At 53.2% G+C, this 26,038-nt stretch overlaps 5 protein-coding genes across 5 annotated transcripts; 3 read left to right on the forward strand and 2 right to left on the reverse strand.

The window, feature by feature from the left end:
* Positions 1-18: 18 nt before the first annotated feature.
* Positions 19-1,993, reverse strand: N7459_008301 (putative C2H2 finger and ankyrin domain protein; the record flags this gene model as incomplete). Its single annotated transcript, XM_056947469.1, has 2 exons — positions 19-1,895; positions 1,945-1,993. The coding sequence occupies 2 exons, from the start codon at positions 1,991-1,993 to the stop codon at positions 19-21; spliced, it is 1,926 nt and encodes a 641-aa protein (XP_056796979.1).
* A 1,787-nt stretch (positions 1,994-3,780) lies between these two features.
* On the forward strand, positions 3,781-5,102 carry N7459_008302 (uncharacterized protein; the record flags this gene model as incomplete). Its single annotated transcript, XM_056947470.1, has 2 exons — positions 3,781-4,653; positions 4,833-5,102. 2 exons carry the CDS (start codon positions 3,781-3,783, stop codon positions 5,100-5,102), a joined length of 1,143 nt encoding a protein of 380 aa, XP_056796980.1.
* A 671-nt stretch (positions 5,103-5,773) lies between these two features.
* N7459_008303 (uncharacterized protein) lies at positions 5,774-7,024 on the reverse strand (the record flags this gene model as incomplete). Its single annotated transcript, XM_056947471.1, has 1 exon — positions 5,774-7,024. The coding sequence occupies one exon, from the start codon at positions 7,022-7,024 to the stop codon at positions 5,774-5,776; it is 1,251 nt and encodes a 416-aa protein (XP_056796981.1).
* Positions 7,025-7,865: 841 nt separating this feature from the next.
* Positions 7,866-12,687, forward strand: N7459_008304 (ATP-binding cassette glutathione S-conjugate transporter YCF1; the record flags this gene model as incomplete). The annotated part of the gene is made up of 4 exons (XM_056947472.1): positions 7,866-8,156; positions 8,224-11,978; positions 12,032-12,186; positions 12,263-12,687. The coding sequence occupies 4 exons, from the start codon at positions 7,866-7,868 to the stop codon at positions 12,685-12,687; spliced, it is 4,626 nt and encodes a 1,541-aa protein (XP_056796982.1).
* An 11,263-nt stretch (positions 12,688-23,950) lies between these two features.
* N7459_008305 (uncharacterized protein) lies at positions 23,951-25,731 on the forward strand (the record flags this gene model as incomplete). Its single annotated transcript, XM_056947473.1, has 5 exons — positions 23,951-24,043; positions 24,095-24,299; positions 24,350-24,748; positions 24,804-24,986; positions 25,040-25,731. The coding sequence occupies 5 exons, from the start codon at positions 23,951-23,953 to the stop codon at positions 25,729-25,731; spliced, it is 1,572 nt and encodes a 523-aa protein (XP_056796983.1).
* Between the last annotated feature and the right edge of the window lie 307 nt (positions 25,732-26,038).

A 26,038-nucleotide genomic window follows, 5' to 3' on the forward strand; every position in this document is an offset into this window, starting at 1 on the left:
TGAATAGTGCATGCTCAGTCATTTCCCTTGCATCCTCCGGAAACGCTCTTCAGCAGCTCTTGCCCGGCGCTCGCGTTCCAAGCGCATCTTCATCTCTGGGGTCATGCCTCTTGTCTCCTCGTCGCGCTTCTCTGCAGCTGTCTTCTCAACAGACCCGAGAGTCCGACCACCAGGTTTGCTTGGCGCCTGCTGCGCCGCTCTATCAGCATCCTCTTTCTTGAGGCGTTCCAATCCAGCCTTGCGACGGTTCATCTCCTCCTCTTCGGCGGCCTTTCGTTCTCTTTCGGCTCGAGTATCTGCATCGGCCTTGGATATAGCGGGTGGAACCTTGGCTTCACTCCAGTTCCACTTGGATTCACCCAACTCATGGCGAGCTATGCGGAACGCATCGCGAGTGGGGCGGTCTCCCGCCAGCTCAAACGGAGTCCTCCCTTCGTTGTTCACACTGGTGGGATCTGAGGTGGCTCTCGTGAGAAGGGCCATCACAACTGCGGGTGCGTTCAGATTGGCAGCAAGGTGAAGAGGTGTGGGACAACGGAAGTTCTGTGGAGCATCTGCAGGCTGGAAAGTGAAAGATGAGGATATCGAGTTATTGGTGATGTATGACATGAGGGCGGGGACCTTGGAACGGCGAACAAGGGCCTGGATCTGCGTTGTATGCAATAATGCCACCTCTTCCTCCTTTGATAGCTTTGGCTTCGGAGGTGGAGGTCGAGGTGTAGGCGGCTTAGACTCTTCCTTCCCTTTGGCTGCTGCTGCGGCCAATGCAGCTTCATCAATCTCGCTCACTTTAACGCGCGTCAGTTCTTTGAAACATCGCATGAGCTCCCCTTGAGTTGCCCGACGAGTGTTGAAAGGGAACCCTCTGATTCGAGGGTCTTTCTGCCTAAGAACCTGACCCTCGTAGTGGTCAAAAAGAATCCGGCGATTTGTCTTTCCAGTGGCTCGGATAAACAAGAGCTCAGCGCTGTCAATCATTTGTCGCCAGTCTGCAAGCAATTCTCGAATGTCCTTTTCGAGTGCAGCTTCATTGTAGCGCCGAAGACTCGACCCTGCCGAGTGGGCCGCACCCCGAGAAGCATCACTGGCAGACTGTGAGCCACCCTGTTTTCGCCTCGTGGTATATCGATGGAAAGTTTTGTGTGCAATAATTCGGGCCTGTCGGTCCTCCACACCTCCCTGTTTACGGTGAATCTCAGGTGCTAGCGACACCAGCATTGCTGCAAAGTGGCCCCCTCCGATCATGCACATGAAGATGTGTGGACTTGAAGTAGAAGAGTCTTGCTGATCTGTGTTGCTCGTGCGTGCCTTGATGGGAGCGAGCTGTTTCTTTCGTAGACTGTCCACTAGATGGGCGGGCTCGTCCTGCTCAACGTCGGAGAAAATGGCTCGGTAGAGGCCCAGAGATTTGTTTGGGGGTAGACTGGAGCTCGATAACCAAAACAGAGGAGTCTTGGCGGATCGCTTTGCCACGGTTGCTCCTGCTTCCTCATTTTCCTCGGACAGCTTGGCCTGCCGCTTCAGCAAGGCTGTCAAAGTTGTGTCGGCACCGCCGTCAGCTTCCTCCTCCTCCTCCTCCGAGGACTCCGACCCAGAGATAGACTCGTCTAGCTCGCCCACGGCTTTTCCAAACTGGATCTCATCGAGTGGCGCGTTCCCGCGCAGCTGGGCCTTGACATTGTATCGGTGGCGGTCGGAACGGACGTGGCTGCGCTGTTCTTGCACATTTCGGTAGGTAACTTTGCAAAGGGAGCATGAGGTCGAAGTTGCGATGGCAGACTCCTGTGCTGCGATCTCTGGATCCTTGGTGGCAAGCTCGGGGCTCTGCTCAGTGACAGGTTGGATCGTAGTTTTTGCGGTTAGGGTCGCAAGAAGCTCTTGGGGGAGATCGTATACTGCCAGAATCAGCAATGAGAGCCATGGGAGCAAGGGAGGAAATCGCACCATAGAGGGGCCTTTTCAGAAGCTCCTCAATGCGAGACGAGTCCACCATGGTGGGTGTAGTGCGTGTGGTCTACAGTACAAGGCGATGCCCCTCCAGATGACGCCGATAAGTGGGCTCTGACCGCCCCAGCGAGTGCGGCCAGGACTGCTCTTTATGCGCGTGGATCAACACAAGCAACCCGCCTTTGAGTCACGATGATCTCCGATGCAGTCTTGCTCAGCCGTCAGAAATTTTGCTCTGAGCCCCAGCAGACACACTCAATATATATCAGGACGATCTACGAGAATGTGGCTGTAGCTAACTATTCACGGCCACGCTATGACGAAACCGCTGCCCGCTCAGTAAGCCAGTGACTCACGGTGGGTTCCACAGAGATATTGAGACACCTTTACTCCCAAGCCTCATTCTCCGAGAACTTCTGGTATCAATACATTGCCCGGGGAGAGCAGTGATTCCCCTAGGGGTGCGCTGGATCATGGCTGCCAATTCTCGACTTACCCTTTCAGCTTAGTGCCGCGGTCGCTTTTGCTTGAGTTATATAAACAGGAGTATACGGAGGGCTCCAGGCTAGGTAGTCCTGCTGAGGTAGAGGTACACTCATTTTTCGAAGAAATCCCAAAGTGATACAGGCAAATTCATTGATGCATTTTTTATACAGTCTCAATTCCTTTGCGAGGTAAATCATTTAGACAGGATGTTCTGTAGCCATCAATAAGACTGACCTGGATACCAATTGATTTTCCGCACCGGCAGCTCTGTAGCCACTTGCCGACTCTGGATTCTACATAGTATTGGAGCTCCCAAGGACAAAATCGAAACAGCTACCTACCTACGTAGGTAGGTACGCAGAATTATTGAGTTGCTACGCGGAACTTTGAGCAGCCTCGGCAGAGAGAAGACAAGATCTTCGACGTATAGCGAGAGGGCGTGCTCCAGAGTAAATCTTTAGCCTCTCTGACTCGTCAATCATTGCTTTCTGACTCGAATAAACTTCGGGGCAACTCAGATAAAATCATCTTTCCGAAAAGCATGCGACCAGGGAGGTATTAATACAGCCCCCCTGGACGGATCGCCCGTTAATTTGTAACCCCTTAATTTCGAAACCTCAGTAAATTGAACGATTTCCTGCGCCAGACCGGATCTAGCTATATAATACTATACATGTAGTTGAGAGCGCTATGACTGGCAAAATCCGTCGAATTATTTCCAAGGTTACTGTCTTCAGGCTACCTAGGTGGTCTACGGGGATTCTTATCATAAGAAGTAACTAGTTAACAATTAGCCTATCCTCACCTAGCTAGCTATTCAAGCAGCTGTGATCATGACTAATGAACAGGACTACTGTTCCCTATTAAGCATGATTACATAGGTGCTAATAACCGCTAGGCACAACTAGAGTCAGTAGTATATATACTAGGCCCATTTGAATCACCTTCTGGGACCACACAGCTAACCCTGATTAAATCATATAATGTCGATAATTGTATTATGAAATACTAACTTATGTCAAGAAACACCCCCTCATTTTAATCCAATCGAATATTTTTGACTCCTGAATAATTCGAATCTAACGGTGGTTTTACTGTTAGTCCATCAAATCCCAAATCGGGCGCTCTGGGGCGGGTGAGGCTGATCCTTTTATGCAAAGCTAGGCACGTCGGGCGAAAAAAAGTGCAGATCCAACTTATCATTCATCCACCTGTCCTACTCTCCCTAGAATTATTTAACTCGTGTTTGGCTCTGATAGCCCTTTCAATTGTCTCTCTGTCACTCAGGCATTCTCTCATCCCCTCTCGCTTGAACCTCCGTGGGCGACCACGAAGGTCTTCGGCATCATGCTGACCCCCATGTGGACCCTGTTCTCTTTTCTCTCCGCCTTTTCATTCCTTTGCTCGGCCGACTCAATATTTCAAGTCAACGTCGAAAATTCGTGGGCCGCATCCGAAGCGACGCTGGAAGTCGGAATTACCGCTGCGAAACCTGACGACAAGTACAAAGATCTGGGAGATCTGCTTACCCAGCCGATTCTGGGCCAGATTGAGCAATACACCTGGCCTCCTGCCGCTCTCGAGAACCTTGCGGCGTTTAAAGAGCTCCGATCTAAAGAGAGACCAGTGCGGAAGGATGGCGAGACCTTCCGAATTCTCCTCGTATATCCGAGCACAAAAGAGGTGAAGAATGAGCCTCTGCGGAAGTGGATCGAGCCACAAATCAACGCGGTGCTGAACACGGTGCTTGGGGAGGGCAAATACACCTACGATCCCACCCCGGCCACATTTAAGGTGGGCGATACGGGGGTTGGAGAACAGCCTTATAACCAAATGGGACCCCTCGGCGCCTGGAACCGCATCCGTTACTGTGTCGATCATCTTGAAGACGAACCGGCCGAAGACCATAACTCCAAGCCGGGCGCATATTCGAATTACCACGCAATTATCGTCCTCTCCTTGGAAAGCTCGATCACATCAAAAGAAGAAGGAGGGTACGACTCACCGAACGTGGTCATCTATGAAGTGTATTCCGGATACGTATTGGCTGCCCGTGGAGCTGGACCTGCTGTGCAGCAGAAGCTTCTCGACTACACGCTCCAGCAATACAAGTACGATAATGACCTCTCAGAGGAGATCCGTGATCTTTGCGGCGCGGTCACCTACGGGAATGTTCTGAAGATGATCTACGGAGTATCGGATTCCAACTGGCATATAAACGTATGTGGGATCTCGCGTGAAGCACTGATTCAAGAGGTCTTGAATCTAGAAAACTTCAAATTCGATGTGAAGACGGCATTTGATCTTTGTTGATATAGCAGCTGTAAAATAAGCCCATCAAAAGGAACGTGTTTTGTACGGCATATAGACATAGGGCTTATACTTTAAACTGCAGACAGCAAACAGGCGGCCAGAAATGGCGGCTCTTGACGCCGTTCTTGGACGACCATCTGCCAATGTTCCTGCCACCCACTGGCTCATCTGCGCCCACGCACCATCCTTATGCACAACCCCTGCCCAAGGCCGCGCTGGCAGACCTCAGCGCACTGCAGCAGCTCATTGTGAGACCACACTATGCCGCATTTCCTCGCAGGGGGGTTTCCACAGAAGGGTTTTACCCTTGGGAGGCCCTTCCTGGTCTACTAGTCCTATTGTTGCCAGATACTTGAGAAGACCTCCTTATGAACACACTCTCATCTGCTATTGAATATGAGATGGTACATAAAACACTCTACTTATCTTCCAACCAAACACAAGGGTTATCTTGCTAGTTTGGCCATTCTGGGACACTCTTTCTATATTGCCATGGTGTAGAAGTTAAGTCTGCTCCCGATACTCCATGTATATTCTAAACCCAGACCTAGGACAGTCCTTATGCTTGCCCAACCCCACAGGATACTCGAATTAAAGGCTCTCTGCTTCTCGCCCCAGGATTCGGGAAACCAATATAGAAATGCCGGTGCTACTTGTATGTGCCTTCACAAGTGATTTTCTGCTCTTCATACCCCGAAATAAGAAAAAATGACATTAATGCCATTGGTGGTTGCTGCACGGTAGCATTGGCCCGGGCTGATACTCTGTGAATTTCTTTTGTAGAGAGTATAAATCTTCTATGAATAATTTTTGGCAACCCACTCTACTAGCGATAGATCTGATGGATCCACAGGAATATGATCCGATCGCTTCTATTCGTCTTGCAAAAAGGACTAGAAGGAGATTTCAATAAGGCCTGAGAACTAGCAGAACTAACTCCTCTTGACGTATTGAATCACCGCGATGAGGATCCTGTCAAGCAGCTGTAGGGCGAACTGCCAACAACTGTACCACTCCAAGCACTTTCTTAACCCTGCTTAACGTCCTTTTCGGCTTGTTTCAACAGCCTGCTCTGTGGTGGCCTCTCCCAGCGAAAGCAATATTGCCCCTTCTCAAGTGCAACGCGTCTATCTCGAAGGCCTGTTACCCACATCGTTTCTCCATGCTCGTCTTTACCTAGCTCGAAAGGCACACTATAATCGGGCGGGTCTGGTAGACTCGGCCAAGTGAGTCGCCTGGGTGCATTAAGGTATCGTTCCATGTCCCTGTCTGTGTCTGATTTTCGTGTCGCTACCCATTCGTTTAAAAAGTTGCGGAATTTCGATACATCGGAGTCCAGTTCGCGGTTGCATGTCCATTCAGGAATACTCTGCACTATGTCTATAGTGCGATCCCAGTGTGGAATACTCGTGAAGTGTGCATCGTTTGTGATGAGCTCGTAGAGGGTGAATACGACACCACTTACATCATCTCGGTTATCCATCAAGCGGTCCTTTCCATGGGCGGCCCAGTCAAAGTCAAAGAGAATGATCTTGTGCGTATCAGGGTCAACGAGTAGATTTCGCGGTGCAATATCTTGATGCATAATCCCTAGTTCCAAATTGAGAAAATCGACGAGTTCAGTAAGCTGCTGTAGCCACTCAAATCGGAAAGGCACCTTTGGGTTGGCAAGAGTACCCCCTGGGATGTATTTGGTTGTGAATCCAATCACCCGGGACTCTATATCTTCGAGAACAACATGATCAAAGGGTATCAAATTAGGATGCGGTGGTAGGCTTTTGAGAAGATTGAGTTCATCCCAGGCCATCTTTAGTCTTAGAGGCTTTCCCAGTGGGTTGAATTTGAATGCAACTTTGCAAGGATTCCCAGATTTGTCTTTGTATGATAAAAGGTCGACACCTGGCCCAAGCCGATCGATCTCTTGGAGTTTAGAGTATTGGATTGTACGACAATCGGCAAGTGATTCAACAGTCGAGAAGGGAAGATATCCAATAAACATAGTTTCGTCCTCTTCCGGGTCAGTCGAAACTCCAGTCAGGAGTCCATCGTTATTGACTGTAATCGCACGAACTTCTGACGATAGGAGATCGGCGAATTGAGCAAAAACCGAGATCTCAACATCCTCTTCAGGTGGAAAGAGCTTAGCGGTCCCTTTGACCTTGACCATCCGCAACTGATCCCAATCCCAGACGTTGCAGTGAGTTTCGGTGACCGGGTTGTCTCGAGGGCCAAAGTAGCCCTGGCCCTCAGAGAAGAATCTGTCTTGAGGGCTGATCATGGCAAAATGAACACTTGACAGGGTGATAAGTATAATCTTGCTTTCGACTTCGAAGCTGGCCGTGGCGCCGTGTTGGAATGAGGGATGATGATCCGTGGGTTGTTGTCAGTTGGGGGAGAAAGCGGTGTATTGGACAAACTAGGTGGGAAACTGATAAACACTGCTAACTAATCACATGATATGACAGTTGTTGTCAGCACGCATGTGTGTCTAGGTGTTAGGAAAGAGAAAGGGAGGGTAGAAGCAATGGGTTTACAGCGGCAGCGATGTGGGAACGTGTAGGGTATGGGATTGCGAGGGATATATCATGAATGGTTTTCCCAGTACAAACCAAATCAGATTGTGTTCGTCCCTGTCGCTCCAATTCCAAACTAGAAACAGGAGTAGCAGCCAGACCAATTGGAACTTCGCGTTAGTGGCTAGAACTTGCAAAGCGCGGCAGCACTCAATACATACACTGGAATTCCAATTGCACAACCATCACGCCGTTTCGGTGATGATCACGTGATGAGAACAGAGAGAGACTCCACGGCATCAGGCGGGACGAATCATGGGTGCTGCGCTGGATTGAGTCCTCCAATGATCGCCACCGAAGCGCGAGTGTCCTGTAAGGCCGCGGACTCAAGCTACGCGCAATGCATTGCCGTGGGTCAAGCGCGGTTCCACTCAGAGGCTTGTTGCGGTAAGCCCGACCTTTTTGGACGTCAAAAGCTCGGCCTTTTACTAAGCAGGCGGCCAGCTCCCGACCCGACTCGACTCGATTCCCTCCGCTCTTCGTCCTTGTTCTTTCCTGCCTCTGCAAACGGTCGGAAAAACTGGGACGTTGTCGCCTGGCTATATCATGTTGGACGGCCATTCCCAGGCGGTTCTGGGGGATTCCCTCCCGGGGGTATCGCAGTCGCGTTTCGTATCGGCACTCGGTCACCGCCAGCGACAACCGTTCTGCAATGACCCAGAAGGCTGGGGTCCCGTCAGTCCCTCGGGCTTCCATCTGACACCTTGCTTTCTCGATGTGTTTGTGGCAGTCGTCGCAGTCTGGGGTACACTGGGCGGTGCGGGTGCGCTCTGGCTCTTGCTGAAGAAGCGCATTCCGCAGCCGGTCTCCAAGAATTGGCATTTCTACACTAAATTGGTACGTGAGCTTGGGAAGGCCTCATGCCCCCGAAACCCAGTATCACTGACAGAAGCTCGGATCATAGGTTGTGCTCGGTTCTCTGATCTTCGTTACCGCTCTCCAAACCGCCCTCCAAGCCGAGCTCCAGCCCAAGACTTTCTGGGCCGACTTTCGTTTCTGGTCCTCGGTCTTGACCTTGGCCTCGCTCGGTGTCATCTATGCCGTGCAGTACTTTGAGCACTGGCGCAGTCGGCAGCCTAACGGGGTTGTGCTGTTCTACTGGCTCTTCTTCATCATCGCCTATGGTGTCAAGCTGCAGTCGCTTGTCGCACGACGGGAATACTTGCAGACACTCGCATATTTTGTGTGCGTCAACATCAGCTTGGGCCTGGCCCTTCTGGAATTTATCCTGGAGTACTTTGTTCCTAAGAAGCAGAGCGCCTACGACGCGCTGGGCGATGAGGACGAATGCCCCTACAACTATGCAGATATCATCTCAGTTCTCACTTTCGGCTGGATGACGCCCCTGATGAAGTTTGGGTACAACAACTACCTCACCCAGGACGATCTGTGGAATCTTCGCCGCCGCGATACGACTCGTACCACAGCTGATGATCTGAACGCGGCATGGGAGGAGGAGCTCCAGAAGAAAAAGCCATCTCTCTGGGTAGCCCTCTTCAAGGCTTTCAGCGGCCCTTATCTGCGTGGTGCGATCATCAAGTCGGGAAGTGACACGCTCGCTTTCGTCCAACCGCAACTGCTGCGGTACTTGATCGCTTTCATTGATTCCTACCGGACCCCGGATCCTCAACCAGTCATCAGAGGTGTTGCCATCGCTCTGGGAATGTTCCTGGTCTCAGTTGCCCAGACCAGCTGTCTCCATCAATACTTCCAGCGAGCCTTTGACACTGGCATGCGAGTGAAATCGTCTCTGACTGCCCTAATCTATGCCAAGGCCCTGCGACTTTCCAGCGAGGGCCGTTCGTCCAAGACGACCGGTGACATCGTCAACCATATGGCGGTCGATCAACAACGTCTTTCTGATTTGACCCAATTCGGCACGCAGTTGCTATCTGCTCCATTCCAAATCACCCTCTGCATGTTGTCTCTCTACCAGCTTGTGGGTCCGAGCATGTTCGCTGGTGTCGGAGTCATGATTCTCATGATCCCACTCAATGGTGTTATCGCACGAATGATGAAAACGTTGCAGATTACCCAGATGAAGAACAAGGACTCGAGGACCCGTTTGATGACGGAGATCTTGAATAATATCAAGAGCATCAAACTTTATGCCTGGAATACAGCTTTCATGAACAAGCTCAGCCATATTCGAAATGACCTGGAGCTCAACACACTTCGTAAAATCGGAGCTACGCAGTCCGTTGCGAACTTCACCTGGCAGTCAACTCCTTTCCTTGTGTCTTGCTCGACTTTCACTGTGTTCGTACTGACTAGTGACCGTCCCCTGACCACCGAAATTGTCTTTCCCGCCTTGACTCTCTTCAACCTTCTTACCTTCCCGCTGTCTATTTTGCCCATGGTCATCACTTCGGTCATCGAGTCCTCTGTCGCCGTAAAGAGATTGGTGGAGTACTTTACCGCCGAGGAATTGCAGACTGATGCCGTTATCTTCCAAGACCCCGTGGAACATGTTGGAGACGAGTCTGTTCGTATTCGTGACGCTTCGTTCACCTGGAACCGTCACGTTGGCACCCCCGTCTTGGAGAACATCGATCTGAGCGCACGTAAGGGTGAGCTCAGCTGCGTTGTTGGCCGTGTTGGAGCCGGAAAGTCTTCCCTCCTGCAAGCGATTCTGGGTGAGCTCTGGAAAACCCACGGTGAAGTGGTCGTGAGAGGTCGCATTGCGTATGTCGCGCAGTCGCCATGGGTGATGAATGCCAGTGTCCGCGAGAATATTGTCTTCGGCCACCGATGGGACCCGGACTTTTACGAGCTCACCGTTGAGGCCTGTGCTCTGCTCGATGATTTCAAAAACCTGCCTGATGGAGACCAAACTGAAGTTGGAGAGCGTGGAATTTCTCTCTCGGGGGGTCAAAAGGCACGATTGACCCTTGCCAGAGCCGTCTACGCTAGGGCTGATATCTACCTTCTTGACGATGTTCTCTCTGCGGTTGATCAGCATGTCGGACGCCACATCATCAACAGGGTACTCGGTCCGTCTGGTATTTTGAATGGAAAAACCAGGATCCTTGCTACCAATGCGATCACTGTTCTCAAGGAAGCCGATTTTATTGGGCTGCTTCGCGATAAGACGATCATTGAGAAGGGTACTTATGAGCAGCTCATGGCAATGAAGGGCGAAATCGCTAATCTTGTCCGCACGAACTTGGCTGACTCCGATGACGAACGCTCCCCCGCCGACTCAGAAGATGGTCTTGCGAGTCCCGAGAGCTCTGATGACACTACAGTGATTGAAAACGGAGAAGGCTCCGATAGCGAAGATTTGGATGAGCCTGGCTCTCTGGTGCCCATCAAGAGCCACGTCAACTCCCGACGCCGAATGAGCACAGCCACTCTTCGCCGAGCCAGTACTGCAACTTGGCAAGGGCCCCGACGCAAACTGGGAGATGAAGAGAATGTCCTTAAGAGCAAGCAGACCCAGGAGACGTCGCAGCAGGGCAAGGTCAAATGGAGTGTTTACGGGGAATATGCCAAGAACAGCAACATCGCCGCTGTCGGATTTTATCTGTTCGCTCTTCTGGCTGCGCAGACTGCCCAGGTCCTTGGGAACTTCTGGCTGAAGAGCTGGACTGAATCTAACGAATCCAGTGGCAGTAACGATAGCGTTGGCAAGTTTATTGGAATCTACCTGGCGTTTGGACTCGGCTCGTCTCTCCTGGTCATCCTTCAGAACCTGATCTTGTGGATCTTCTGCTCGATCGAGGCTTCTCGAAAACTTCATGAGCGAATGGCATTTGCTATCTTCCGCTCTCCCATGAGCTTCTTTGAAACAACGCCATCTGGCCGAATCCTCAACAGATTCTCGAGTGATATCTATCGGGTCGATGAGGTACTTGCCCGTACTTTCAACATGCTGTTTGCCAATACTGCCCGGGCGATGTTCACCATGCTTGTGATTGCTACATCAACGCCCGCCTTCTTGTTGCTGGTCATCCCTTTGAGTTATGTCTACCTTAGCTACCAGAAGTACTACCTGCGAACCTCTCGTGAGCTGAAGCGACTGGACAGCGTCACCCGCAGTCCGATCTATGCCCATTTCCAGGAATCCCTCGGTGGCATCTCGACTATCCGTGCCTACCGACAAATGAACCGCTTCGCTCTAGAGAATGAATGGCGCATGGATGCCAACCTGCGGGCTTATTTCCCTTCCATCAGCGCCAACCGGTGGCTCGCGGTTCGACTCGAATTCATTGGCTCGATTATCATCCTCGCCTCTGCAGGCCTTGCTATCACCTCAGTCGCGACTGGTAGTGGTCTTTCCGCAGGCATGGTCGGTCTAGCCATGTCCTACGCTCTTCAAATCACTCAGTCTCTGAACTGGATCGTTCGGCAGACTGTGGAGGTCGAGACTAATATCGTCTCCGTTGAGCGTGTGCTTGAGTACGCAAACCTTCCCAGTGAGGCCCCCGAGGTGATCTTCAAGCGGCGTCCTGCTATCGGCTGGCCAGCCCAAGGTGCTGTCTCCTTCAAGGATTACAGCACCCGCTACCGTGAGGGTCTCGATCTCGTGCTCAAGGACATTACTCTCGACATCAAGCCTCATGAGAAAATCGGCGTCGTTGGCCGGACTGGTGCTGGAAAGAGTTCACTGACCCTGGCTCTTTTCCGAATTATCGAGGCTACCAACGGAAATATCAGGTGGGATCCGACTCTTCATATTCTCGATGAAATGTGTGCTAACTGGATCATAGCATCGATGGACTTGATGTCTCCACGATTGGCTTATTTGACCTCCGCGGCCGCCTTGCTATCATTCCGCAGGACCCTGCCATGTTCGAAGGTACTCTGCGTGACAACCTGGACCCCCGACACGTTCACGATGACACTGAGCTATGGAGTGTGCTTGGTAAGACCCCATGTCCCTTCTGTTCTATTCAAATTTAGCTTGAATGAAACACGGGCTAACCCAATAAACCCTCTAGACCATGCCAAATTGAAAGGTCACGTCTCCTCAATGGAGGGACAACTTGATGCCGAGATTCAAGAAGGAGGATCCAACCTAAGCCAAGGCCAGCGTCAGCTGGTTTCTCTCGCGCGCGCTCTGTTGACACCCAGCAACATCCTGGTGTTGGACGAGGCCACAGCGGCGGTCGATGTGGAGACGGACGCGCTGCTCCAACGCACTCTGCGCAGCAGCATCTTCCAGGACCGCACGATTATCACGATTGCGCATCGCATCAACACCATCATCGATTCGGATCGGATCGTGGTTCTGGACAAGGGCCGTGTGGCGGAATTCGACACTCCAGCCGAGTTGATCAAGAGCGGCGGCCGGTTCTACGAGCTCGCTAAGGAGGCTGGTCTGCTCGAAGGCGACAATCTTGCCAGCTCGTCGCAATTAGCGTAGAAGCCAATCGTTTGTAATTAGCCCGCCGAGTTTTTCATTCCCGCGTCATGCGGCGGTGCTCAGCCAGCCGGCAGTCCAGGGGCGACAACCTCCGCCATTCTGACTGGCTCGGGGAATCCGGGTCCTCCCTGGAGCGTCGGGCCGATCTCTGCAGTGCTTGGATGCGCATTGTTCGGTTTTCACGCCGCGTACATGGATCATGCCTCTGCCTCCTCTGATGGTCCAAACGCGCTGAGGTAGCCCTGCGGTGGCGTGGGGTTCTGTGCATTCTGCCATGTACGTACGCTGTACGGGGAGGGGACAAGGGAGGTTTATTCTCCATGCAATCCGGGTGCCCCTGACAAGGAGTGAGAAGGCCATAGATGTTTGATTTCCTTTTTTTTTTTTTTTTTTTGTATACACAACACCAACTTTTCTCTAGCCTGTGTACCTTGATGCAACGCGATCAAAAGCAGCCGATTGGCCCTGGGAATTCGAAAAGTGCTTTTTTTTTTCTCATGTCCTGCTTTTCTATGCTTTGTTCCTGTGACCCAAGAATGCGCCTGTGTACACAATCACGTTTCTTTGTCAATAGCATGTGGATAATCCAGCCTTGAGCACATACCAATGAAAGTAAACGAGGAGAGAATAGAGGAGAAAGGAAAGGGAAAGAGAACCGAGCCCTACATGTCCGGCAGGGAAAACGACCTTTGCATCTACCACCATATACTACATAGACCGACAACACAAGCACATTGTCGGGACATTCAGACCCAAACCAGGCTTCGCCGTGATTATCTGCAGTAGCGTCCCCCGCCCAACGTGGCGGTGACATCTCGCGGGCCTTGATATCTCCAAAACACAACCACAACCCCCCTGGTCCGGTTGTAGCGGTGAACGATCCTGCCAACTGGCGCTGCCCGCCACAGCGTCAGAGTGCGCTGCGCTAGCAGCAAAGCCTGTACCCAAGCCATAAGTAGCCCGAGCTGGCCCCCATTCTATATACTCCGAGTCTCTGCGCACAAGGCCAAATGGCCACCCGCGAGCATTCGCGGCGGTGGAACGGCCTCGCGCCAAAGCCTCGAGTGCTCGAGCCGACAACACTGTCCGCGTTGCTTTGATGCCCGTGAACCCGCCCGCCTGCGTCTGCTGCGCAGCTACCAATACTCTCCCCCATTGCATGGCTGTGGATTCGAGGCCCGTTGAGCCAGAGGCTTCCGCCACAAGCCATCTCTGTGCATCTCCTAGTCAATGCTCGCGTGGCGCTGAGCATGGCTCAGCGCCGGAGCTACAGTGTGTACAGTTCCCTGGGAGCGGGATTTCCGGTCGCAAAATCAGCACGGCGCTGCTGTATGACTTGCGTGCGTGCGCACGTATGGTCTGTCTGGATTGTGTATGTATTCGCCCGCGATGGAGAATGCATAGTGGCAATGCCGCCCCCCCTTGCTGGGGGATTGCGCTGGCGGAAATTACTTGCTCCCACGCGGTTCCTGTCTGGCCGAGCGTGGTCTGGAGTACATGGTTCGCATGCATGTATTTCGGAGGTGGATATGAGATGGATTGGGGCGCAGAACAGAGATGCAGTCGTTAGGAGAATCAGTGCGATGGGGTTTTCATTTGCGAGATAAGTCGTGCTCAACCTTGTCGTGCAGATTGGGATAGTCGATTGCCCTCGGCGTTTGGGACAGGTGCCCGATTTTCAAAAGGGGAAAGCAAGAAGAAGATGATCAAGGTGAACAAGTACTGATGTGGCGATGTTGGCTATCGCTTAGGCACCGGGTGTAGGCATTGTGTGCGTATGTTAGTAGTCGGGTTGTGCTGGCCCCGGATGTTCTGGAATTGAACAAAGCAAGACGGGTCGAATAATCGGCATCGCGCGTGGCTTCGATGGTGTTACATGTGACAACAGCCTGCCCTTCTTTGTTTCTTCTTGGACAAGAAGATAAGCGGGGAATCTACAACATCGAGCCTGCCTGTGCTTGAGATAAGGTGGACTCTGTACATAGTTCCCAGAGTGCGATGGACGACAACCGGACAGTCCACCATTGGTGAAATCCGTTTTCCGGCTCTATCTCCAGCCGTCGTTTCAGCTATCAAGATGGCAGGCAAGGGGCCTTGCACCAGAATACCTGACAGGGTCAATGCATCACCTCGCATCGCCCGGTATCAAGTTCGGCCGCGGAACCTTCCAGCGCACACCCGGAATCTTGTTCAATGGGCCCCTGTGCACCGACGACCCAATCAGATGAAGCGCAGATCAAATCCCGGGCGAGATCAGAATACCCAAAATCCAACCCTCCGTATCCGTCATCCCGAGATCTGATGATAGTAGATCGACCTCGCCGCGTCGTAGTGATGATATTGATCATGCGGACTGCGTTCATGGATAGTAATTCCTCACTGTGGAATGGTGGATATTGCAGGTCGCATATTGCATATTGCATGTTGCATGTTGAATCTCAACTGGGAAAAGGCTTCCAGCCCCGCCTATTTTCATCTGCGACGAGCCGAGCACCTCCGGGAAATGGAGGGAGCGGTTCCTTGGACAGTCGCAGGAACAAGGAACTTGTCTTGCAGTGGCGGCCGGGCGGTGGTGTCTGTGTGACATGGACGTAGGATTCACTTTGCCGGTGGGCAATGGCAGGAGAGTACTCTGTACACGGCACAATCACGTACATGAGGCAGTCTTTCGTATCATCCAAGGCTCATCCACACCCGCACTCCTCATCTTCCGAGAAGAATCAGATTGGTGACGCTAATTGGCGGCAGGCTGGAAGTCATCTCCGGCGATGGCGGACGCAATCGACTACTAGACGTCCGGTTCAGCGGGGCACGGTGGCACAAATTCTACAAGTTTCTTCAAGTTCAACCAGGTACCTGGAACATCTTCCAGCCAGCCTCAGCAACTTCCCCTCTCGGTTCGACCGCCAGTGCATCTGGAGAAGCAGTAAGATGATGTCTTACGTGTTGCACAACGCTGCACGGCTTGTAGCGGAAGGATCGTAACGACAGCTTGCAGACAGCTATGATCTGCAGCCGCGTCCTGGGGCCACAATGGGCTCGGACAGTGGAGATGGAAGTTCAGAATCGCTCCCTTCTCAGCCCTGATGGAGGGGTAGGATGAGACCGGTGGAGAGAGGTGGGGACTGGAATACCCGGCTCTGAATTCCTGGGACATGACTGCGTGGCTGCATAACCGATGGCGCACCCTTTCCCCTCTCCTCGATCATGGATCTTGTCGATGCTGCATATGATCACCGCAGAGAACCAGGTGGACGGATTAAGCTTGAGCTGCATGGGTGCGCTTGGGCCTGGTCGAAACAGAAGCAGAAGTGGGATTGGAGTGTTCTCCGACACGTCCCTCAGTAGCCTGGCTGTGTCTTCTGATCACCGGCCCAACGAAGGTTTGGCGTGTCCTCTATCGCTGGAGGCGAAGCCTTAGTCTCGTCTCGTGGTTCCTTGGCGATTACTGGCACGAATATGTCTGCCTTGCATCGAGTATATGAGCTGTGAAGCTAGAGACACCCGCGTTGCGGCACTTTCCTTTCGAGAACTGGAGAATTAAATCCAGCACTGTATGCAACGTCAATGTCTATTAGGAAGGTGGATGAACAGGATGTGGATACGCCCTGCTTTTGGCACTACAATTGCACCACGACGGAAGTGAAAACGAGTCATGAACGATGGTGGGGGGAGAGGGGGCAACACACTGAGGCACATCCGGTACTTTTGACCATCTCCATTCACTTTGAAGTATTTGTCACGAACGCCCGGGACCCAGAACTGCCCCAGCCACCGATCGACTGGCGTGGGTCGGGCCTCTCCGGCATTGTGGGAACCAGCTCCGTGGATATGGACAACAACCGAACCCAGAGTATCCAGGAACTGCGACTGCAGACTCGGATGCAAAGCATGCCATTGGGTTGATTTGAGCAGCTGTTTGGTTCTGATGTAGGCCTGCGAAGCAAGCCCATTGGCATGTGGCGGGTTGCTTCGCGGCCGTGCGAGGCAGAAGAAACGACTAGGTGCGCCACGAAACATCATGGCGTTGTTTGAGCCACAGCCTTTATCCACCCTTCGATCGGGCGCGGATCTCCGCCAGGGACGATCTTGGGCCACCGTTTCGGGCAATTTGTCCGTCCATGCGTTTCTCGAGGCTGGAGTGCATTTGCATTGGATCCAGGGCCTGGAACGAATCCAGCGTCAGCAGAGTCTGTAACAGAGTGGACGCCAGTGCTGGGCTGAGAAGACCAACAGCAGACGACAGAACAACTTTTGGAAGGTTAGCCCGTCGCTGGCGTGGGCTCCCGGCCCGCAGTTCGCAGTTCCTACAGGCAGACCCGGTGAGCTCTGCGAGTGCAATCGAGATCGTTCCGGCGTGGTGGGTTTCGAGTTGGTGGAAGCTCGGGGATGGAGCGCCGGGGAACTTTTTAGTGCGGGCGCGAAGGTTTACACCATCGCTGCTTCAGGATTTCGGTTGTGCAGTGGTGAAGGCGCTAGGGTGGACGATTGGCTGGCAGCGCGAGTTCAGCAGAAGGCGTCCTGTAAGGATGGGTGCGCGGTGGCCCCGACTCCGGCCAGGTGGATTGTCCCCCTCTATCACCCGTCTGGGTTATCCAGGTACCCGGGATCAGGATCCTCAAAGGTAGATTGTTGCTCGGGACCGCGTGGAGCTCGGGGTTTGGCGCGGGATATGAAAAAGTGACGTTGAGGGAGAGCAGGGAGGTGTAGATGATTCCACATTCAATGTGCGCATCGGTTCTTCCCATACATGTTTGCACCCTGGAGATGCAATGGCGGGATACTACACTCTCTTCCCCCTTCAAACACATGGCGACCGGTACACTATGCGAAGCAGAACCACGTTGCCAGCGCCAAATCGGAATTATTGTCCGCGTGGATTCAATATTAATATCCAGTCCTCACCAAGCAAGGGCGCCCCATACTCTCTCCAATACTGTTGACCCAAGCGAACTGGGGCGATCCATAGAGCCCCGACTCCACCGACAAGAAGCAGCCAAGTGGACCAGCACTAAAGCAACGCTGCAACTGGAACAGACGAAATGGGAATCAATAGAGAGCCAGCACAAGGATCAACCACTGCGACATGCAAGGACCAAGTGTCATATCCACGCGGGAGGTGCTTTTCCACCACCCGCAACACCCGCGGAGAGTTAATCGCGCGACGGGCTGGTAATAAAGACGAGAACGTCGTTGCTGATTGGCGTATCGCATGCAGAGCGCTTGCGAGCCCAGGGGTACAACTCTTCGGACATGACGCTGCAGGAGAGAAGGGAATCGAATCGACTTTCGCTATGACCAGACACAGAGATACCAGGTTACATGCGTTGCATCGATGATACAAATGCCAAACACCCATGCAACGCAGGAAAAATGGTTAATTTCCACCCAAAGTCCCTGTTATTTTCACAGTAGGTAGCATCAAGAAAAAAAAAGAGAGAAGTCAATAGTGCTGCAGGGTTAGGGCTGATCTTGCGTCACACTATGAGGAGTGGCTCGCGGGCCGGGCCTCAATGGAGGAATTATTTCCTGCAGTCTCACATTGCTTTTTTCTCTTCCTTTTGTCGCTCCGAATTTAGCCATGCCTCTCGGTGTTTGGGCAATATGTACTGTACCGAGTCCATCGCCATGATTGCTTTCAATGGACAATGATCGTCCCTGGGCTGCGAAAAAGGATGGTTGACTCGTGTGGGCATTCGCTGCCCTCGCGAGGAAATCATCCTCTGGACATCCCAATCCAGTAAGCCCATATACAGTATGTACGACGCTGTCCGCCCGGGACAAAACCCCCTTCCTGGCTTGGGTGACGGGAGTGGATGATTGGAGTCTACTATAGCGACCTCCGCACACCGACTTCCTCTCCCTTCTGATCCCCCGACCCGAACCCAGCAGATCGCTTCCTGAAACCAAGTCCCTGTCGCTGGGAGATGAAAAAGGCAACCGAGTGATCACGAGCACACGCTTGCAAATGAATGAAGCCTAAGAGTTTCCGAATCGAGGGAGGCTGGGGTTACTTCCAGTCCCGATGCCAACCTTGACCAACTTTGACCTCATTGCCGGGTTTGCAGTGGAGACGCCACCATGCTGCATTGGGTGTTTGACAGCTTTAGCGCGACCGGACCGTCGTCCCCGGCCCGCGGTGGCTTTCAGTATTGAGTCTGGGCCTGGAGACGCCCGGGGCGTCAGCCTCGCCAGCCAACCACGTCCGTCACAGCGTCCAGCAACCACCCACACTATAGAGTACCAAAGTACCGGCGCAGGTCACGATGAACCAACCCCCCGGTCAGCCTTCCCTCCCCTGGCCCCAGTGACGCAATTTGCCTCGAGGCTCGCTCGATGAGCCCTCGATCGTGGCACATCATTGATCGATCGTGCCTCCGGCGCTTCGGTTCTGCACCCTCCGGTGTGATAGTCGCGTCCCTTCTGGGCCGCTGTGCGTCCCGACAAACCAAATAGAGTATGGCACCGATAATCCCCATACGCGTCCAGGATACGAGGTACTGGGTCAGCTTCAGGATCGGGATCGGGATTGCCCACTGGTCGTGTGCACTTACGCCGTCAATCGTGCTGGGCCATCACCCCACCTAGATTCAGTTATGTGGGTGAGCGTGAGCGCTCGGCTTGCCTCGACCGTACCTTTGCTGTTGTCGCCGATGCGCCGACACGACGATTTCGAAGGGATAACCGCGCGAACAGACTTCAATCATACTGGTATTCAGGCCGCTTCGCCTCCCTTTCTTCGATCGATCGATACGAACCGGCCTCGGCCTGCCCAAAAGGGGAGTAGGTCGACGTCCATGTCAACAAGCCGCGAGGCCGTCGTTCAGTCCAAAGTGCGGCACCGCCGCTATCCCCTGGTGGTGAACCATCCGACCAAAAACCCTTCCAGAAAGCCGCCACAATTCTGCAGATCGACGAAATCGCATCTTCCAGTACTATGTACTCGATATAATATACTGTACTAATTACATCCTCCAGCATGAGGACTCGCCTCCAACCATCGTCATCTCACACCCACCTCGCCCCCACTCTCCACTCCTGTCGCAGATGGACTGTGCACCCGCTGTCACATCCGCCTCCAGGGGTGCGCCTCACCGTGAAGTTTCAGGGTGGTTGCATCTCGACCACAGACCGAACAGCTCCGGCGCCTTCTGGTCGCCTTCGCGATCTCGGCTTTAGGCGGCAGCAGTGGACACGGGATAATCGTCGCTCTTTGTCTGGATAGCGTTGTTTGTGTCCTCCTTCCCCCTTTCCCTCCCGAGATGCTAAACGAGACGCCCCTGTTTCGACCTAAACGCCCAGTCCGGTCCGGATGGCTCGAGTCAGTACCCATGCGCTAGAAATAGCATCAGGCTGCGCTCCCAAGAGGGGAATCTAGATCGAAGTGGGGTTCCAGAGCGGCGGTGTCAGAGCTCCTGCACTTAGATGCACTTGGGATGCCGAGTCGCTGCATCAGGGTCAGCTGCCAATCGGTCTCTGCGCGCATGTGGCGGTGCTTCCCAGCTGAGCAGAGACCGAGCCACGTTGTGGCGCACGAGCGTCCGAGCGTTGTGTGTCGCAGGGATATGACGGGTAGGAGGTGCATTTGTGCATTCGCCTCTGGCCAATCAACGCGCGTGAGTAGATGGAAGAGCCTTCTGCTCGGACAGGGGGATCAGATCGGGGCCGAGTCTAGGCCCATCTGTCGAAGATAGAGCATGTATGGACCGAAAAGATCGTCCGGGACGGAGTTCTGCCTCCAGCGTCCTCCGTTCTCCCCCTATTTGACGTTTCTTTGTTTGGTATGACAGAAACGGATATGGTAGACGGCTCAACGGGCAGCCCGAATGGCATCTGCATTGGTCCCGGTGGAGTCGAGCCAACCCGTCTAACAGCAAATAGATCGCGGGGCCGCGGGATGGGGGCACAAACAAAGACGCTCCGCGGGTGTCACTGCCACTCTTCCTCTCTCTCTCCTCCACCCACCCCCTTGCGACGTACAGTCCAGTGGATATGGCGTCGCGCGGCTTCGAGCCGTTGCTCGGACTAGTGGATGCCGTTGACGTCGGATCAATAATCATATTCGTTTGCCCATTTGCCCCATTTCCCCATAGGAGCAATGACAAATACGGCTCCCCGCCAGCATGTCAACAAAGTACCGTGAGAAACTTTGGTTCTATTGGTGCTGCAATTTAATATTCGCCAAAGGACCAAGAGCTAGGCTTCGTGTACAGTGCGATTGGGCCCTGTTGGGTGGCGGGATGGAGCGCCTAGACTGTATGGAATAGTAGAATGGAGTCGAGCCGACGGAGAGGGGGCATCATGTTCCTCCCAAAATTCCAAATGGATCAAGCATAGCGCAGGTACACTGATGAGGTGCGCATGAGACGCCTGCATCTTGCAGTGCTCCGATCTGGTGCATCGAGCCAGAGTACGTCGATGATACCATGGACAATTTCCATGTACAAATGTACCGACGTACATGCGTTCGTAGAATAGTTCCTTAGAACCTGCCTATGGAATATCCCTATAGATACGGCGGTTGCCTCGATGGACCCGAGACGCCCAGCATCCCAGCCTTGGAACGGGAGATGGACGCCACGGGTTTCCCTTCCCCCGGGCTCGACGCCCGCCAAACCTGAACGATCCCCCAGCCCGGACCAGTTTAATGGATCGGGTCGGTCTAGGAGGGGCGGAGGACGGACTGCAATTGGCGTAGGTGTGGGAAAAGGGGATTCTCGACTTACTCGCATATGGACTTCCTGCGCTGATCGAGTATGATCATTCGCTCAATGCTCGATTTAGGCGTGGAGACGACTGACCGGGCTCCACCACACCCAGAAATCAGAATCTCCCGGAGGGGAATGTACATACACGCCAAAAAGTACGGCGCTTAACTTGCTGCGGCAGAACGATCCGGCTCAGATTGTGACCGGCGCCTCTGTTTCGCATTCCCCGGCGGATGATTGCATGGCACTTACTAGTTAGTTGGTAGTCACTCTCATGATCACCGACTGGAAGCCATCGTTTATCTCGATCGGTGCTAGGACGTCCGCCGCCTCACCACGCCTCGTATCACATCCTGTGTCTTTTGCCTGGTGCTTATGTCCGACTATTGTCTGGCCATCTCCCATGTGGCGGGATTCGAGGTCTGATCTCAGGGGTTCGCCATTGCTCAGCTGAAGCCGAGGGGCGAGCTCTTAGGCAAGCATCATCGCCGCGAGACATGGCAAAAAAACGTCTGTCATGGCTGAGCTTGTCATAGAAATAAAGAGAGAAAAAGCGTTCTGCGAGATGGCCGAGTCCCCTATCGGCGAGTCATCTTGTCCGCCCATCCCAGCATCCAGGGTGTTGGGCCACGCACAAGCCTCGATCTTGATAGGTTCGTGCCTCGAGGCGAGGCCAGTCCCAGCTCGCTCATTGGGTGAGGCGGCGCCTGCAACTAGCGCCGGGGCACATCGCCCTGAGATCCGGCGATCGAGAGCTCGGCGTCTGCTACTGCTGTCATCCACAGCGGTTTGCTCTGGTTTGCTCGGTGAAAGTGGTGATTTGCAGGGACTTCTTTTCCCCAGTCTTTCTCCCTTTTTCCAAGACGCTTTGCTCTCCCCCGCCCCATTTTGGTCACGATGGAGACGAATTGCAACCGAATTTCCGCCGTACGGAAGCCCCGACGCTGAAGCGGATCGTCCTTGGGAGATTCGTACCCTTTGCTGATGTATACTCCGTACTTTTAAAATAGCACCCACACTACTTTCCGGCGTGGACGTGGACCCAACGCAAGGGCCTGTGCGTGGTGACGAACACGACTCTCAACATGACCAGGGTTAAATTAGTGTTGCAAACAACGACAAAGAAATTGGGATCGGGTGGTGGATTCCAGGCGTTGGAGGGGGGGAAGCAGTGTTGGAGTGAGAAATCTCCAGATGGGACGGAAGCGACGGTTCTGCCATGCTTTCTCACTATGCGGAGGAATCAGTCCATCCACGGTTGGTCCAGGGCGAAAGGTCCCAAGTGTCAGATCGACAACATAGTTCCACAGGGATCACGGATCGGGACGACAGTAAAAAAAAACAAATTCCAAAAATGAAAAATTCAGAAATAAAAATACTTTGATTATCATAAATGTCAAAAAAAAAAGAATCAAGGCCAAGCACGCTAATGCACGTCGGCCTCCAGGGAATCTGCAGCTTGCATAGTGCGATCAGAGAAGCTGGGATCCCCCGGCTTCTGATGCGCTCCAGGATCATGCTCTCGGTGGCACCGCGCGGTTTGATGCTTTTCCCCCAAGTGTGACTTTTTTTTCTTTTTCTTTTCTGCATTTCTGCCGTCGCGTACTTTGTCGCATCCCCCAATCTGTCAGAAAAGAAAAGGACTGAAATAGGGCCCTGCACCGCTCCCCATGTCAATTTAAACACGCTGCTGTTCCCGCCCCAGTAACCATCGATTCCTCTTTGCTTCTCTTCTATTCCACTTGAACATCCCAACCTTCACCCTTTTATCGCTCAGCGGACTCTTCCACTCCGCTCTCGTCTGCAACCAGACAAGATATCGTGGAGATTGTGTATACAACCAGTCCAACCCCGTCCGTGTCACCATCCCCGTCGACAGCCCCGGCCAACGGGAACACAAGCGAGTGGAGTTCCCTCTCGTTCCTGCATTCGAAGCCGTCGGTTGTCAACAGCAACTGCACTGAGCTCTCTGCAGTCTCCCCTCGCATTGCCCGCTCCCGCCAGAAGAGAACAAGCGTCTTGCCCGTGTAGCGATCTCTTCCAATCCGTGAGTATGCACAATCTGCGAGACAACGAACCCCAGTCCCATTTGCAATAGCTTGACTCGAGCCGTTCGTGGGTTGGCCACCCTCCGTTCTACCGGTTCCCGCCGGGGCGTGCGGGATGGCGCCCGTCGTTGATCACCGTCGGGGCTGTCGGTGATGACCCTCGAGCGGCTCGATACGCGTTGCATGGAATGCATATCGTTGGGAGTCTTGGGCTGACTATAGCCTCCCCCGCCAGGATCTTCAGGTAGCAACCCATCCCACAGCTGCGGTGCGCCTGCTCGGCATTGTGGCATATAAGAGCGTCTGCTCCCACTTGCTTGGACCAGTTCAGCTATCTCCACCGAGTTGTCTCGGCTTTCTGTCCTTCAATCGGTCTCAAGCTCTTGAATGTGCTCGTTTGACCTCACAATAGCCCTTACACTCTCTGAGAGGCTTCCCTTCTTGCGCATTCCGTGCCATAGCTCTAGCTTCGCCCAAGCGTTGATTTGATTACTGCTTGTCGACACAATGGTGTTTAGCAAGCCCAATACCGCCACCGGCGCAATGAAGAGGTCTGCCTCTGCTCTTCATGAGGGCCCACCCGGGTGGGATGTGCCTCCGGTAAGTTTGTGTGGAAAATAATCAGATTGTCTGAGCTAATATTGGTGCCAGCCAATGATGACTCCGACCCGGCCATCATTCTGTTTGCCCTATGCGCACTATGCGGTGATCTACCTCGACAGCGAGGGTAAGCTCAAGGTCGACGAGTCGCCTTCTATCCAGGAGCAGAAATCGACTGTCTTCACTCCCGAAGTTCGCCAGAACTTCTTGGAAATTCTGGGTGAAAGAATTGGCTTCCACCAGCCCGCTGCGCGCCGTACGTCGCTCGTTCTCTCTTCCCCTCAGTCTTTGCTCACACTTTCGCAGGTACTATGGAGGTATCCCCCCGCAGAGTCAGACGCCGCCGAGGAAACGCGCCTGGCTCATCTGTTACCGAAAACCGTCTCATTGATCACGGCTCTGACAGTGATGACTACTCTCCGAACGGGTCAAATGAGATGATTGCTCTCCGTGTCGGAGACACTCAGAAGGTCCTGAGCTACTACGAAGGTGCCCTGAAGCACTTCCAGCAGCTCAACTGCCGCATGGTCGCCAAGGCCTTTATCAAGTTCATCGAGCCCCGCAAACAAGTGCGACACCCCTACAACGGTGGCAAGCCTCCACCAGGATCTGCGCCCGGTACCACCGGCGACCCTGAAAAGACCAAGCCAGAGTGGTGGCCCCCGGGTGTTATGCACAAGGAGCCTGATCATTTGCGAAAAGAGTGTATGTTTGTTGTTCTTCCTTGATCTGAATGTAACTTGCTGATAATGTCTTCTAGTCCGCATTGAGCTCTTGCTTCATATCATCCGTAAGCTTGGCGCTTATGGCATTACTGCCGACAAGCTGAAGGAAGTCGCTGGGGACACCAAGCGGAGTCTGAAGCACGCCTCCCATGTCGAGATCATCTACGAGATTCTCCGAGTAAGAAAGATGGAAGAGCGGTTTGAACGTGGCGAAGTTGGTACGTACTGTGCATGTTCAAACCATAGTCACTCGAGGACTAATGTGACCTAGACTCCAACATGGTGGTCTATGTGATGAACCGAGGACCCAGTCCCAAGGGTGACGACGAGGATGAGTCCAATGAGCCCACCTCACTCGAGGCCCCGGAGCACATTGAGCAAGGCCTACTGACACCCACGTCTTCCGTTGAGCAAGCTGCTGCACCACTGACTACCCCCATTGACACCATGTCTGTGCCGTCTGGTCGATCTCTGCCAGGGAGCTTCTCCATCCCAGAGCCGATCAGCTTCGATGGCACCAGTCGACAAGATCGGGGTTACTATGCCACTCCTCCCCATTACACCGACTCATTCTCACAGCCCATGCTCAGCACACCAGTCAGCGCAGAGATGATCAGTCCGCACGATGTTTCGGTGTTCGACTACTCGGCTCAAACGCCCTTCCCTACCTCGACCCCCGACCAGCAGCGTTCCGGTGCACCAAGCCAATACGATGCCTGGACACCCACCTTCCGTCAAAACATCTTCAGTCCGGTAGACTACAGCAACTCCGCAACGACTCAGGCATTGCAACCCCCGCCCTCGATGCCCTACCACATCCCCATGGCATCGCCCGTCCAGTTGCAAGATATGTCACACCACCATGTCCACTCCCCGCTGGATTCGATGGGCCAAAGGGCTCTGCCCTTCCGCACTGGCTCCCTGGGCCACCCTCACGGACTGCCACTTTCCCACCCTGTCTAATATCAACGGACGGGCTGGACCCGGTTGACAGACGTGTCAACAAGCTGAGAAAATGACTGAATAAAGCATGGGAAATTTACCTTAACGACTTATATGACTGATGGCTTGGATTACTACACGAAGCACACAAATACAAAGGCTTGTGAAAGGGAGTTATAATGTTCTTTCATGTGGATAAAAAAAAGGACGGTGTCACCAAAAGAGGAGCCGCACAGATATGGTTTGGCTTGATTTGGTCTTATGTTTTTTTTGTTCGAAAATGTCGGGATCGGATTTCATTTTCATCATGTTTGCGTGTCGATTTTGA

Source organism: Penicillium hispanicum (genome assembly GCF_028827665.1).
Source record: "Penicillium hispanicum strain IBT 35686 chromosome Unknown utg000007l_segment0_segment0, whole genome shotgun sequence".
Classification (NCBI taxonomy): Eukaryota; Fungi; Ascomycota; class Eurotiomycetes; order Eurotiales; family Aspergillaceae; genus Penicillium; species Penicillium hispanicum.